The sequence below is a fragment of the Pipistrellus hanaki genome (genome assembly GCF_964339955.1).
Source record: "Pipistrellus hanaki genome assembly, chromosome: 9".
NCBI lineage: Eukaryota > Metazoa > Chordata > Mammalia > Chiroptera > Vespertilionidae > Pipistrellus > Pipistrellus hanaki.
This window is the reverse complement of record NC_140511.1, coordinates 14511474-14527920: the sequence shown is the minus strand read 5'-3', so window position 1 is coordinate 14527920 and position 16447 is coordinate 14511474. Positions and strand designations below refer to the sequence as shown.

The window sequence follows — 16447 nt, the reverse complement described above, 5'->3', positions numbered from 1 at the left end:
AAGGGAAGAAGAAAAAAAGTATCAGAGTGGATAGCTATCTTTACCTACTTTTCATGTGCCACTCAATGTATTCCAGTTGGGATTATCAATCTAGCATTGCACTCAAGGGGCGAGCAAGTGACCCAAGCTACCAATCAGTATCATTTTGGGGTACTGACATAAATGAATTGGGGTGAGAGGGGAGGACAGAAAGGTGAAGACATATCTTTAGTCTGGGAACATATACTCTGATAGTGGTAAATCTATAGTCACCAAGAGCCATTCTTAACTCCCAGTACAGAGAACCTGAGAATGAATCCATCTCTTAAGAGGAGAGAGAGCAATGTCCTGGTAAATCATTTTAATTCTAAAGCCACATCTGATCTTTTGAAACTCTCAGTTATTTAAAATTATATGTTGCTTTTTTTTTCTTTTTTTTTGTAAATGAATTGTACTTGGCCACTGATTCTTCACTAATAATATTAATAATAATGATTAATAAAGAGACAGAGCATGAGCTAGCAAGGAAGGGAGCTCTAAATAATATCTAACCTTAGAGCTAGAATTAGCAATCAGGAGCTCAGAACAGAGGGCAAATTCGAGAGATACAGAATATCTATTTATATATATTTTAATTCTTCTCTCCCTAGGGTGGGGAAGAACAGGAATGGGCACAAGATATTTTTGGTAGAGATTATTTTAAAATATCTAGATACTCTATAATTTTATTATTAATACCTATATAAGTGAAATATGAATAGAAACATTTTTATAAATAAAACAGATTAGCTAAGAATTACATGAACAGGAATAATAGAATACTAATAAATTAAACATATATAGAAACACACATGTACAGGTACAAGAGACAGTTTTGCAGCACAGACTGGATTGATGGCAGTGTTTGAATTTTGACTCTACCATTTGACAGCTATGTGACCTTAGACAAGCAACTTAACCCTTCTGTGCTTCAATGTCCATATCTATAAGATAGAGTTGATTTGAAAATTCAAAAAATTAAGTATTTAAGTGCTTTATCTATATAAATTGTTAAATAGTAATATAAACACAACACAGAAAGTACTGTACAAATGTTGATGATTATTATTTGGGAGGAAAAAAACAATTCCATATATGATTTTTTTATAATTTCATATCCTTTAGACTGATATTAAATTAGTTTGCATTTCCTTAGCATACTTTGAATGACAGGAAGGAAAAATAATCTCAGAAATTCTAAGTGGTTCAAAGAAAATTAATTTGAAACTGAACTGTATATACAGTGAAAATAAAATATTTAATATATCTCTACACAAGAAAAATGGTTAATACTGTAAGATTTTAATTAAAAAAATTATAATACTGTGACATTTAAATTAATCATCTTTCCATGTTCTTTATGGATGCTCGTCACTCAAATTCCTCTACTTTCTAATACTCTCCATTATCCAATTCCAAAAATATCATATAATTTATCACACAAACCAAGACACTTTGGGGAGTAAAATTACATCAGGACAATAGGCATAAATCATGGCAATCCAGCACATAGAGTCATCATGACCATGTTCTTCGCCTGCTCCTCAAGGACATAGGTCATATAAGCTCTTAGTTATTCTAATAAAACAAATTCTTATTACAAGGCCAATGGTGGATAAGTATTTGACTTTTTCATCTCACGCACAATACATGCACTTCGGTACTTAGCTTAACACAAATATGAGAAATTCAAGCATCTTTGAAAGACAAACAATGGAATAACTGTTGACAATGAGTGGCTACAGCCTTAAATGTGGGAAAGCTTCCACTGAGAGGGAGAGTCTCAGAAAAGCACCAGTATAGTTGGTGAGGAGATGTGATAGCTGATTCAAAAATTCATCTCATTCCTTATGCCCGGCCATTTTTCTCAGGGAAGACTTCCCAGAGCTCCAATCTGTGTGTATTTGCAAATCTAATTTCACATACATCACATGGTGATGTTAATGAGATGTTATAGAGATGTACAATCTGATCACACCCTTAATAAAAGCAGCTTATTCTAAATCAAATATCTAATAAAAGAGTAATATGCAAATTGACCATACCTCTGCTACACCCACAAGCCATGCCCATGAGCCAATCAGAGCAAGTATACAAATTAAACCCAACCAAGATGGCTGTGGCCACAGAGAGCAGGAGAGAGGCTTAGGTTTCTCTGGCAACAGAAGAAGCCAAGCTTTCTGCCTGCACTAGCTGGCCCAGGCTTCCACTCAAGGATACAAAGTTTCAATTATATAATAGAAGGTAAACAAATCCAAACAGAAATGGTGGAAGCCACAGAGCAAGCAGAAGACTTGGCTCCACTCCAGGCTACAAAGTTTCAATTGTAGAATATAATTATATCCCAGATACCAGGGCCTCCACTTGGGTCACCAGGGAGCATGACTGGCCTGCAAACCACAACAGGGCCCTCGCTCAGGCCACCCCACGCCCCAAGGGAAACCTCACCCTGATCTGGGACACCCTTCAGGGCAAACCAGCTGGCCCCCACCCATGGACCAGGCCTATATCCTATCTAATAAAAGAGTAATAAGCAGATTGACCATGACTCCAACACACAATATGGCTGCCCATGTGGTCAAAGATCCTGCCCCCATGTGGACACAAGATGGCCACCACAAGATGGCCAGCAGGGGAGGGCAGTTGGAAGGAACCAGGCCTGCAAGGGAAAGCAGTTGTTGGTGATCAGGCAAGCAAGGGAGGGCAGTTGGGGGTAATCAAGCCTGCAGGAGAGGGCTGTTAGGGATGACAAGACCGGCAGAGGAGGGAAGTTGGGGGCAAACAGACTGGCAGGGGAGCAGTTAGGCATCAGTCAGGCTGACAGGAGAGTAGTTAGGGGGTGATCAGGCTGGCAGGCAGAAGCAGTTAGGGGCAATCAGGAAGGCAGCCAGGCAAGCAATTGGGAGCCAGCATTCCTGAATTTTAAGGGTTCCCAGATTGGAGAGTTCAGGCTAGGCTGAGGGATACCACCACCCCCTCTCATCCCCCGTGCACAAATTTTGTGCACCGGGCCTCTAGCACTTTATAATTCAGAAAGCTTATTGACCATAAAGCAATTTCATTTCAAGAAAATAATTAATTGCTCTATTAAATTTTTCCAAATGGTTTTGTTTTGTCATATGAATGCATATAATATCTATAAGAAATTTCAAAATATTAAATGTAAAATAAATCTAAACTTACTCTTGAAATTATTTTCAAAAACAATTTACTCTTATTATACTTAATTATATAAAATAATTATAATTATAAAAGATAATTCAGACTTATTATAAAAGATAATTCAGAATACAAAAGTATTTTCATCAATAAAATTAAATTAAAACCAATAAAAACTAAAAATTGTGATAAATATATCTTATCTAAAGGCTCATCACCCCTGATTTTCTATAGAATAAAAAAAGGAGAATACTTAAAATGTGTTTTTTAAATCTTCAAATGATTGCTTTCTTAAATTACTAAGAAAGAAAGAAGCGCTGATTATAAAACTTTAGAGAAGGATAACTGAAATAAAAATCACATAGTTTGTAATAATATAATGAATATATGACATACACATTTAGAGTTCCAAATCTATAATTCTGGTGTGAAAAATAATAATGAAAGATGTTCCAAAATAAATTAAAGAACAAGCCAAGTCAAAATAAATGAAGACAAAACTGTCTAATCTTTGATCAGCAACTTCTCAATTTGATCAGTAAGATGCCAATGTATATCGGCTGATTAATAGGAATAATCAAAATAAATTAACCAAGAATGAATAGAGCCCACAATAAAGATCTAATAATAATTAACCTCTGTTACCTAAAGAGGAGCATTCAGTGTTTTCTTTGAGACTCTGGAGTTATGGAATAAGGAAATGGTCTGTGGGTAAAGAGAGGGGGCCACAGAGTGAAAGAGAAAACTGGTATTACGTAGTATAAATTATTAAGATGGAAAGAACAGGGGGGGAGGAGTGGGGGCGAGAGAGAAACATCACATAATCAAGGGGTTGAAATCATCTTCCAAGTTCTATAACAGAAAGGTAAACCAAGTTAATGGTAAAAATCAAAAGTAATTTAAAGAAATGGTCTGCTTATATATATGATTTGGAATTTGTTTTTCACATACACTGCTAATCCTATATAATAAAAGGCTAATTTGCAAATTGACTGAGCAGCAAAATGACCACCAGGGGGCAGATGTTCGACGCAGGCGTTGGCCCTGGTGGTCAGTGCACTCCACAGGGGGAGCACCGCTCAGCCAGAAGCCAGGCTCATGGCTGACGAGCGCAGCGGCGGTGGCGGGAGCCTCTCCTACTTCCGCGGCAGCGCTAAGGAGCAGCCAGCAGACAGGCATAAGGAGCAAAGGGTCTCACACTGCGAGAGGGGCAGGCTAGGCTAAGGGACACCTCCCCCCACCTCTCACCCCAAGTGTACGAATTTCATGCACCGAGCCTCTAGTAAGGTTATAATAGTTTCAAGTTTAAATGACTTTTGCGAAACACACACTGTGAAACAATTTTCCAAAATATGCATATGGACATCTCTAACTTATAACCCTAATATTTTTAAAGTAAAAATATAAAATCATGTACACTAGATGAAGGAACCATAAAAACGAATGAATCATGTATTTCTAAAGTATTTGTTACTAATTGGGAGTTCAATGTAAAATATTTAGCCACCAAAATAGTGCCACTTGGTAAACTTTTAAGGTAAAAAATAAGTTATACTGAAAATTATAGAATCACCAAGCAAAATACTCCACTTTTATGTAACTAGGAAAGCATTCAAAAGAAATGCATCTGATAAGAAAATTAAAATTGATTAATTACCTGTAGGATAACAATAGCATTTTCAATGGAAAGATCATCTGATGGTAGGCCTTCACTTTTCCAAATTAACTGTTCACTTTCAGTACAAAGAAATCTCCGCAGATCAAATTCTGAAAAGTTAAAGGTATCAATAATGCTTCACTGTAACAAGTTTGTTTTGACAAGTGAGAAGGGATACAAGTATTTAAAATGCACTCAGAAAAATCTCATAATTTTCTTTAATATTAAATCTATTCTTCCCCATTTAACACCAGACACTAAGGGGGGGGGGGGGGGGGGGGGAGTACAAAAAATGAAATTCAGTTAATTTATATTTTACCTATTAAATGAATGCTTCACAACTACAATAATTTGTGAAAAGCACAAAAATTCATAAGAAATTTTGCAGTTCTTGCATCTCATCTTAAGATATGAAATTAGTGTAAAAATTAAATTAATAAAATGTTTAACTTTACTCATGCATATACCAAAAATAATTCAGTGGTCTCAGTGTCATAGAGTGATTTTAGGAATAGAAGAATCATCATAACAAAACAATTCTCAGGACATTTGTAGAATTCAGCAAATCTAAAGTAGCTACAGTATGTTTTAACTTACAGATATTTTTTTCTCATTAAAAAAAGTAAAATGATAAAAAACAAAAGATGCATATTTAGTATACTGAAATTTCAAATTTATGAAAATCTAAATACAAACTTTCAAGAGAAGCTGACTTGGTCCATTCTTCCAAAAACATTTTTCGCAAACCCTCAGGAGCAGCGGAAAGATATGTCATAAATGCAGCAGCTAGTTGAGCTCTTTTAGGAAGAGTAGCTAATTCCTCTGTTATCTCTGCAACCTAGAAAAAAAGAGAGTGGTGTATGGATATGTTTTAATTTGGGAAAAAATGACACCTTCATAAGTTAGAGTTTTAAGTATAGAGGGAAAAATCATTTATGGGTTAAAAGTAACCTCTGTATTGAATAAATTGACAAAATGTAAAAATATCAGCAAAGCTTTTGATTCAGCTGATCTTAAACAAATATGTGAAATCCCAATATATTTGTAGAGATTAACATATTTTATCATCGAATTTTCCTAATAATTTTAACAAAGGCAAAACTTTTATTCCAAGTATAGTTAAATATGTACTGTGTGAATTAGCATCATTTTGTAAAATACAATTAAGATACAGAGAGTGTGACAAAAGCACAAAGCAAAGATAAATCTTTGAGACTCATTAGTTAAAGGCATGGCTGGCTAAAGCATAAGTTTGAGCAGAAAAAGTAGCAAAACAGAAGTAATGACAAAAGAGAGGCAGAGTGATTGGAGGGAACAACATTGTGGAAGGTTCCCATCTAATGCAAAGGAGCTTCTATTTAATCTGTGGTTATGATGAGCCATTGAAAATGTTTAAATTAGGCTGTGAGTGATGGTATGGATTGGGTTTTAGAAAGATAATTTAAACTGACAAATGAAGAATGAACCAATTAAAGATTCAGGTAGGAGTGAGACAAGTTGGGAGAATTCAAGATAAAAAAAGGAAAGAATTGGCATTAAGGAAAGAAGACAAATATAGGAGATACTTGCAAATGGATTATGACAAGCAAATAAAGAAGAGGAAGAGTCCAAGATAACTATATGTTTTTAGTTGTAATGCCTAGTAGAAAGATGTGTATGAGAGATAAAAAATCATAGAGATTTGGATAGAAAAAGAAAATAAATTTAAACATATGAGTTCCTGAGATAGTTAAATGCAAATATCTAAAGGATAGTTGGAAATATGAACTTAAAACTAAGCAGTCTAGAAATATAGCTCTGGTCAGCATCATTTTTTATGCAATACTCTTCTGGATAAAATAATCCAGAATAGTTGCAGAAAAGCTAAGGGAGAGAATATTGAGGCCAAACATCACTTATTGAGCAGATAAAGAGAATGTGGTAAGGGAGGGAATCTACAAAACAAAAACAAAAACAAAAAACAAGAGACAACCTTTAACAGACTACTTCAAGAAAAATTAAATGGCTAATAGTGTAAAATCCTAAGATCACTGTCCTGGTAAAGATAAATTCCAAATAAAGAGTACACCATTTTCCATCAATTCATTTTCATCTCTGCCTTTCCCTTCAATAATATAGATAAAAAAGAGAAATAGGTTGCTTTGTCTAAAATCCATTCATATAAAAATACTTTGCTTAAAGATTAATTCACCTAACAGCCATTAATATTAAGATCATTTTTCCTTAAGCCAGCCAAAAGTTAATGAATATGGCACTTCTCTCATTTTTACTTTTAAAATGAATATATTACATTATAGATTTCCTGTATTTTCGAGGAAGCCCTTATTTCCCCCCCTTTCTTTCTCAAACAAACCTGTGCAGTCCATCTCTTGTGTTCTCTGTCAAGCTGGTTAATTAAGACTTCCGCAGCTTTTATTGTTTCTTGTGCTTTGCTTACTTCAGCTTCAAGTTTGGCAGCCTCTGAGGTCCTGCTCTGAAACCTATGAAAATATTAAAGGCAAAGAAATGTAAGAGAGTTGATTAAGTTATCATAAGGTAGTAAACTTTTATATAAGAATGTAATTATAATACTGATGATATTTGTGTTCAAAATATCATTCAACAAACAGACACATATCCCAATATTCCAACATATAGTCCGCGTTGGTGGTATAGTGGTGAGCATAGCTGCCTTCCAATATATTGAATATATACTGGTGTGTGTGTGTGTGTGTGTGTGGTGTGTGTGTGTGTGTGCATATATATGTATGTGTTATGTATATATAAAGTGTAAAATTCATACAGGGCATTAATTCACTGTACAACTTAGCCATATGACATTCCAGACCCAGTTATAAATTGATCCAATTTATCTTTTCAGTGTTATTTTAATCTATTCTAGTCCAACAAAACCTATGTAAATATCTGGGTATTTATTCTCAGAAAATTCTCTATCCTTCATCTGCTGTGTCCTTCTTCAGGATGTTCCATTTTTCTAGAACACCTTCCATCCCTACCTTATCCCTACCTCACTCCTCACTCCTCACTCTAATTTCCTTAAATATCTAGTTATCAAACATATAAATAGAATTTTAAAATTTACCTCAAATAGCCAGTTTATTATACATTCTCTTCCTACATGCTCTTTCACCCAAATTTATAATTCTAAAATTTTTTTCCTTAAAAATACCTATACAAATTTATAGTTTTATTAAATATAATAGAAATATTCCACATGAATACTTAGTTCTTCAGCAAATACATAATTGCTGATGAAATGCCAGGATATGGAAACGTATATCCAAACAGATTGTTACACAGATCTCACCAATAATTAGCAGAGGATCTCAAAATTCATGAATGCATCCTTAGCACTGTCATGGAGGTGGGAGAGACTCCCGCCACTGCTGCTGCACTGGCCAGCCAGGAGCTGGCTTCTGGAATTTGTTTTTGGGCCGGGTTTAGAACACTGGGCTAGAAAAAGCGCTCTGACCACCAGGGGCAGCTCCTGCATTGAGAGTCTGCACCCCGGCGATCAGTCACCTCATAGCGACCAGTCACTCTCGGTGGTTCTGCCATTAGAGTCAATTTGCATATTACCCTTTTATTATGTAGGATATTGTATGAGTATTCTATTTTGTTATTTGTTATTGTTAATACTTATTGTACCTAATCATAAATTAAACTCTAGCATAGGTATGTATGTATAAGAAAAAACATGGTATAAATAGGCTTCAGTGCCATCCTCAGTGTCAGGCATCGAAGGGGCATACTGGAACATATCTCTCACTGAAATGTTCCTTTTTCCAATCTCCACAATTATTTTAAGTAAAATGTTCCCACATTTATAATAATTGCCATACTAATATTTTTTATCCTACACTAAATAGCTATCACAGGAGCCCAGAGGTACATGAAAAGTTTTAAGATTAATAGTATTCATAAATGGTCCTTAAATTTGAGTATAATATTGCACGGGAATATTTTTTCAACACCAAAAAGCACAAAGTTAAAAGAATAAACTTTTTAAATGTCATCATACACTCTCATGGAAGATTATTGAATAGCAACATCTGAAATAGAGGAGTCTAAAACTGTAAAGTCAAAACAATAAGGAAATGGGAATACCAAATGTAAACACCCTTAGTATTAATTCATTACATTTGATTTATCTTGCTCAATTTTCAATGCTAGGAAGTAAATATATATAATAAATACACATATATGTAAATATACATACAGTGATAACTATATTAATGGAGACTTAAAATATCTTTGTTCTTATCATAAAACTATTTTTTTAAAAAGGAATACCTTCTATATTATTTTATACCTTTCCCAATTTTAGTGATAAATAATAAAACAAAGTGGAAATAGTAATTCTAACTAAGATTTTCAAAAATAAAAAAATTATTGAAGTATGTTTTCAAATATCCAAAATGCATTTTAAAACTTAACTTACTTTTCTTTAAGTTCTGATACTTTTTGACCAACAGAATTAAGAAGCTCCTCTAGTTTCCTTTTTCTGTCTTCGGTTTTCTTCAAATTTCTAAAATATAATTGAATTTTATAAAAGTTATTCTATTTTAGATACCAACAAAATGCAACACTAGCATCTTAAAATGTAATTTTGAAGTAAATAAATGACAATGAAATTAATAATCCAGTAGTCATAATACCTTTACTAAGAATTGGATATGAAAAGCAAAGCTAAAGTTAAAAATGTATCTTCTGACTTAGCCATACCACTTACAGGAGCCTAACAGGTTTTGCTTAGTGGATAGAGTGTCGGCCTGTGGATTGAAGGGTCCCAGGTACAATTCCAGTCAAGGGCATGTACCTGGTTGCGTGCACATCCCCAGTGGAGAGTGTGCAAGAGGGAAGCTGATCGATGTTTCTAACTCTCTTTCCCTCTCCCTCTCCTCCATTCCTCTCTGTAAAAAAATCAGTTAAATATATATATTTTTTTAAAAAACAAACTTTTTCTAGCCCAGTGTTCTAAACCCGGCCCAATTCTTGATCACATATAACAGTATAAGATAGGTAATGTTAGACATTGAAAGATCTCAAAAAATTTTTCATCCTATTTACCTTTGATTAGGAAGCTAACATGAAGGAGGCGCTCTAGAAAAATGGACTAAGCCAAGAAAGGGAAAGGCAGGGCATTAACAAAAGAATGCAATCAGAAAAGAACAAAGGTACTTCCCAGAAAAATGGTGAAATGAAATCTCAAGATAATAACTGTAAGCACCAGGCCGAGGGGAAAAGGCTGTAGGGTGGGTAATGCTAAGAAAAAAGTAAATAGAGCACATAGATTCTGAATATGTTTTAGGGTCTGACAGGAAGACTGCAGATAAATATGTGATATGTAAACAGAAAAAATAATAAACTGAATAATCTGAGGTAATTATTAAGAACAATGAAGAGGCATCCAAGAAAGGAAATATAAAACATGTCTCAGCTGTGGAAAGTATATAGTCAAAATAATGTATAAATTTATCACAAAAATTTCACAAAATTACATTAAGAAAACTATAACGTTTAGGGGACTTAAAAAACCCCACCTTGTCTAGAATAAGAATAATGTCAAAAACTGAACAATCAAGAATATAACATACCTTAGTCTGCATAAGAATAAAGGAGATAAAATACAATGCTGACCTAGTAACACAGCAAATTGATATTTTTAAACCCAAAGAAAAATGGTTAAATTTTCCCCCTGCCTGCCCAGAGAATGTTTTAGAAAATAAACACTAAACATTTCCTAGAACTTAGAAGGTGAAAACAAATATAAAAGCCCATTATTTCCAAAAGCTACTTTTTTGTACTTTAATATTATCCCTCTATAAAACTTTAGCTCTTTCTAAAAGAACTTATACCAACTTATCCTTCCAACAACATAATAATGGTAGGGAAAGTTACTGGTTTTTCCTTCCATCTCCTTCTAATTGGTTTTTCTCTTCTTGGTCTGTTTAACATTGGATTTGTAATTAGCTCACTCATTTTATATAATTTAATTTTTTCAGCTTCCTTTTTAGATATAGACAAGAAATCCTAAATAAATCATAATAATATAACTAAATCATTAAATTCATAAAAATAAATAAAGGTTAAACTGTATTTTCTGTCACTTACGACTCTAATCGTGCCTGCTCTGTTTCCAAAGGCTGGATTCGCTCCAGGACATGGGAGTACTGCACATTGGCTTTGACCCAGGCAGCCAATGGAGCCGCAGCAGTGCTGGCACGCTTGGCATTCTGAAAAAACCATCAGTTATCCAGCTTCTTAACTTATTTTCAAATAATAACAGAATTAATTCTAGCATATTTTACTTAAGCATTTATTTCACAAGTGAAGGTTTAGGTAGATAGCTAAATAAAAACAAAGTGAGTTGCTATTTGATTAAGGTATGTCTCACTTCTCACTTAGAAATCTTTCTGAATCTCATACAGTCCTTAATATAATGATGTTTTATTAACATATTCTATTAGTGACATTTGTAATGACAATGTCTGTCTGCAACAATTTTAAGCATCAATTCTTTCTCTTCTGTGCATGGAATATGTATTTATTAAATAAAAGCAATTACAAAACATGATTTTTAGTGTCAAAGAATATGTACAAAACATTTTTAATAAGGGATCTAAAACACATACCAGAATCATGGAGTTTAAACTATTTACTAAAATTAGATAAAAGTACCCTAACACAGACATCAATTATTATATAACTAGTACACAGAAAGAAAGAAACACATACCAGGCAAGCTAGACTTGATATGGTAGACTGGGACCTTACCACTGACAGACAAGAGTAAGATTTAAAAACCACTTATACTAATAAATATGCACCACCGCCCCAACCTGTATTCTAGTTAACCTAATTCTGGTGATAAATGCTTTTTATCTAAAACATGTAGAGCTTATTTTTTAAAACTTTTAGTTATTAGACACTCTAAGCAATTGATAATGTCATCACTTTTTAATTTGCAGGATATTATAAAGTATTGAAAGAGACTTTATGACATAACTTTACAAAATTACCTTTGGATCAAAAGATCCTTTATTTTTATGAAGAAGTTCTTCAACACTGTCTCTTATTTCCTTTGGAATATTTCGTGCATCAAAGGTTGCTATGTCTTCTCTCACACCTCTTTTTGCGAGGAAACTAAAATTAAAGCATATTACTTCAAATGGGGTTAAATAACATTTGTTAGTTCTTACAAAAATATCAATTTAACAAAATGACATATGCAATCATTTTCATCTATTAGCTAACAAAAAAATAGGGGACTGAGTATGTAAGCTTTAAATGGACTATTCACATATATTTTTTTTAATAAACAAAAAGGACAAAAAGATGCACAGCAGCCAAAACCAGTTTGGCTCAGTGGATAGAGCGTTGGACTTCGGACTGAAGAGTCCCAGGTTTGATTCCGGTCAAGGGCATGTACCTTGGTTGCGAGTACATCCCCAGTGGGGGGTGTGCAAGAGGCAGCTGATCAATGATTCTCTCTCATCGATGTTTCTAACTATCTCTCTCTCTTCCTCTCTAAAAAATCAATAAAATATATTTTTTAAAAATATGCATAACAAATTTCCTGATATTCTGTGAATAACCTGTAGCAATGAAATAAAGAAATTACAATCTGTTATTCTACCCACATCTCTTTATGTGAACTACTTGGTACTCATATATTCTAGGATGTAAAATAAATTTTTCTGCTTTCTAAGCCATTTAAAGTATTCTCTGAACCTAAATCCCTCCCAACTCCAGATAGGAAAGGACTTTACTACCAATCTAAATCCTAAAATGTAATTGAATACCATAATACTGCTATAGTATAAACCTGAAGTTGCATTTTTGCATATTTAGTTAAGACTCAGTCTTTCCTAATAGCTTGGTCAGCGTGGCTCAGTGATTGTATCGACCTATGATCCAGGAGGTCAAGGTTCAATTCCCAGTCAGGGCACATGCTCAGGTTGTGGGCTCAGCCGACTGGTGATTCCATTCTTTGATCTTTCTCTCTTTCTCTCCCTCTCTCTTTTTCTCTAAAATCAAAAAAATATTTTTTAAAAAGACAAAAAAGAGTCTTTCCTACTGTACATTTTTCTTGTATTATTTATGGAGCTCTCACTCCCTCTGACTCTGCCAAGAGTGCAGAACTCTCTGAGGCCAGTGACTATATTTTCTTTATCAGTAAATGAAGTACACATGATGTGAGTACCAAATAAATGATTATATTTATCAAGGCAGTCTTAAAAGATTTTAAGACTTTCCTTTTCTCCTCTTTTGACACTTTTAAACAACCACTATGGAGAAAGGAAAAATGTAGATCTCGATATATTGTTACATAGAGCATCCTGAGATATCAGGGCAAAGTGTGCAACCAGGTAATTAGATGAAGTCTCGTTTGAGAAACAAAATAACAAATATTTTAAAATATAAAGGGATATGTGATGCATTAATGAGATAACATTTTTCACAATTTCAAAAACGTACCTTTTCATGCTCACCCAAGATGTATCAAAGATGCCCATCAACCTTAAAACTCCTTCAAGAATGTCTCTGATTACATCAGGTGGCATACGCAGTGAGCGAATTTCTGAAAGAGATTCTGGCTTGATGTTTCCAACTGCTAGTTTCGCTTCATACACCAGAGGCTAAAAGACATAAAGGGCATTTTCAATTTCAAAACATATTCGTAAAAAAATTGCTAGCTCATTACAAATCATTGCATATTTCTTATTTCAAAAAAATGACGCTAGTTAAACATGCTTTCTCTTCAAATATAAAAATGCTTTAAAACATAAAGTACAAAATGTTCAAGTTAAGAAAGTAAGAGCCCTTGCCATACACCATCACTCTAATCTGGGAGATCTAATTTGTTTTGAGACTGTTTTGCCAGTTTCAAAGCTCTTTATATTCTAAGACTAGTTAGTTAATTTAGTCAAGTCTCAAGAAAAAGAGCCTTAGTGTTTGTCTTAATTTAACTACAGCACATTTTTTTCCTTCATTCAAAACAACATGATTCACAGGAAACAGATTATTTTTTATTACCATCAGTTAATTTGCTTACTTCTCCTGGGAGAATTCCCTTTCTGCTTCTCTTTTACAAATAATATTCTAATTACAGCCACATTTGATAATACTATTAGAAAATAACTTCAGCAAATAATATTTAAACTCCTACATACAACTCATAGTAAAAAATGTAAATTGCTCTTACAATGTTCCCTTTGTTTAACTTACCTGTACTTCTTTTAATTCATCATCAATTTTGTTTTTTCTTTCTTCAATTTTAACAACTTCATCTGCTATTCTGTGCTTCAGTCTCTCAAGTTCTGTCTTTTGCTCACTAGCATCCTACAGAAATATTTAAATGGAATTCCCACAAATTTTAATGCAATCAATATTTAAAAGCATGATACCTAAAATATAAGTTTTTTCAAAATGACTTTTTCTATTAAATGACTTTCTAATTTGACATCAGAATTTCTAAAAAACCTGGAAAACCAATGATACTATGTACTCTATTTACTATCAGGAAGTTCCTATGCTTTAAATGTTTTCTTTCTTTTTTTTTTTTTTTGATAGCAAAGCACTAAATGTTTATTATATATAAACTAAACAAGTCAGAAATACATAAATTAGAAAATGATCACAATACATATTTAACACTTGCAATAAAAAACCCAGAGAGCTTAGTACTATTATGCTAATTTCATAAATAAGGAACTAAAAATGAAGTCTTCTATAATTCTAATAGTAGAGACTAATAATTCTTAAAGACTATAGTATATTAAAAGTTTCTATACTTTATTTTATAGAAAAAGTTAATTGAAATAATGACAATAATTGGATGGCAAATATATGAAAAAAATTAGTAAAAGTTCAAAGGACACTAAATTATCTACAAAGTCTAATATGCTAAGTGTCTAACCGTCAGACTATTCAGCAGTAGCTATGACGCAAACAACCACCAGGGACAGACGCTTAATGCAAAGGCATGGAAACATGGAACAGATGGATGAATCTCAGAGGAAAGGGGGGAGGAGGGTATGTGGGAAGAGATTAAACCACAGATCTTATATGCATACAAGAGACCCACTTGACCTGGCATGTGCCCTCTCTCAATCCAGGACCCCTCGGGGGATGTCAGAATGCTGGTTTTGGCCTGATCTCTGCTGAGGGGCCCCCTCAGTACACAAATCCATGCACTAAGCCTATTTTGGCCCAATCCCTGCAGGCCAGGCCTAGGGATGCCACTGGTACATGAATCCAAGCACCAGGCCTCTAGTGCATGTATATATATGACATGAATTATTTGCTTGCTCCTAAAAGCAAAATCAAGTATCCTACATACAAACATAAAAGCAAAATCAAGTGTCCTACATACATAAAAAATGCTTGAATACTATGAATGTTTATATACGGTTTATTTATACTAACAGAAAAACCAAAGAGAAAATTAATCAAGAAACCTGTCAAAAGTCCTTACAACAGTAGTTCTCAAACATATTATAACCATTCAGGGAGCTTAAAAATTAACGCCTAGTGTCCTATTGCCAAGTATGTTGATTTATTTATTCTAGATGCAGCTAGGCCACAGATATTTTTAAAGACTTCCAAGGTGGCCCCAATCTATAATCAAAACTGAGAATCACTGAACCAAACATCTTTTTCCACTCCTTTCTTCTGGTACCTTACACATCATCAGTTCAATCGAATTTTCTACCTCCCACAAGCACCTCTCTCCCTTTGTATCTGCTACCATTCCTAAAGAGGAAAGGTATTTTCTTTATCTCCACAATCAAAATCTTTAAAGGCCCAGCTGAAGTGTACCTTCTTTTATTAAATTTCTCTTCCAAATGGAAGTTACCCTTATTCTGAGTTTCTATTATATTTAATTTGTACATGCCTCATACCACCAACTTTAGAAGTTGCACAGTTTGGTATTTAAGCTGCCTCTCTTTTAAAAAAAAAATAATAATAATAATAAACAGAAATGTCTGCTATTTTCAATTAAGCAAAATTAATTAACTTATGAGATATACACTTATTCTTCTGTCAGCCAATGCAACTAGCAACAGTCTTAGAAAAACCTCTTTTTAGAATGTCCCAGAGAAAAGAGTATTACAGCAGTCAATGTGTATTACTCATGTTCACTAGTCTGAGAGAACACAGACACCATAGTGTTGAATGTTTTCCTTTTATAAATACACAATTAGTATTATCCTTATTTAGCCTTAAATTTTTTTAATATTTCAAATCACTCTTTAAATGTGACAGGTATTTTTCATAATCAAAATGGCCTGCTGCTTTAAATAAATATTTATATTAATTTAGTTCTAAACTGCATTCAGGGGGGAAAAAAAAGTTTTACAATATGAAAATTACATTTGATTTTCTGATACATCACCTACCAGGTCAGGGACTCAATAAAATTATCTTGGAAACACTGGATGTGTACATAACCATCAATTATCTGGAAATGTTAAAAATTTCCCATATGCCAATATATCTATTTTGACCTATCAGGTGAACTATCCTTTTCATTATGTAGTTCAAATCAGTCCAGAAAACCCTCTTGTAGAGCTCACAATATGTATGTCCCCTTCCCATATTCAGATT

The 16447-nt window shown here is 33.6% G+C and overlaps 1 protein-coding gene across 3 annotated transcripts in view; it reads right to left on the bottom strand.

The window, feature by feature from the left end:
• DYNC2H1 (dynein cytoplasmic 2 heavy chain 1) overlaps positions 1-16447 on the bottom strand; it is a 245015-nt gene that overhangs the window by 119177 nt on the left and 109391 nt on the right. For all 3 annotated transcript variants that reach the window (XM_084893697.1, XM_084893698.1, XM_084893699.1), the window contains exons 56-63: positions 14066-14179; positions 13316-13476; positions 11857-11980; positions 10949-11070; positions 9276-9362; positions 7188-7314; positions 5531-5672; positions 4835-4944 (exon numbers count right to left, since the gene is read on the bottom strand). In XM_084893697.1, coding sequence (XP_084749823.1) covers positions 4835-4944; positions 5531-5672; positions 7188-7314; positions 9276-9362; positions 10949-11070; positions 11857-11980; positions 13316-13476; positions 14066-14179 — 987 coding nt within the window. The remainder of the gene's footprint in view (positions 1-4834; positions 4945-5530; positions 5673-7187; positions 7315-9275; positions 9363-10948; positions 11071-11856; positions 11981-13315; positions 13477-14065; positions 14180-16447) is intronic.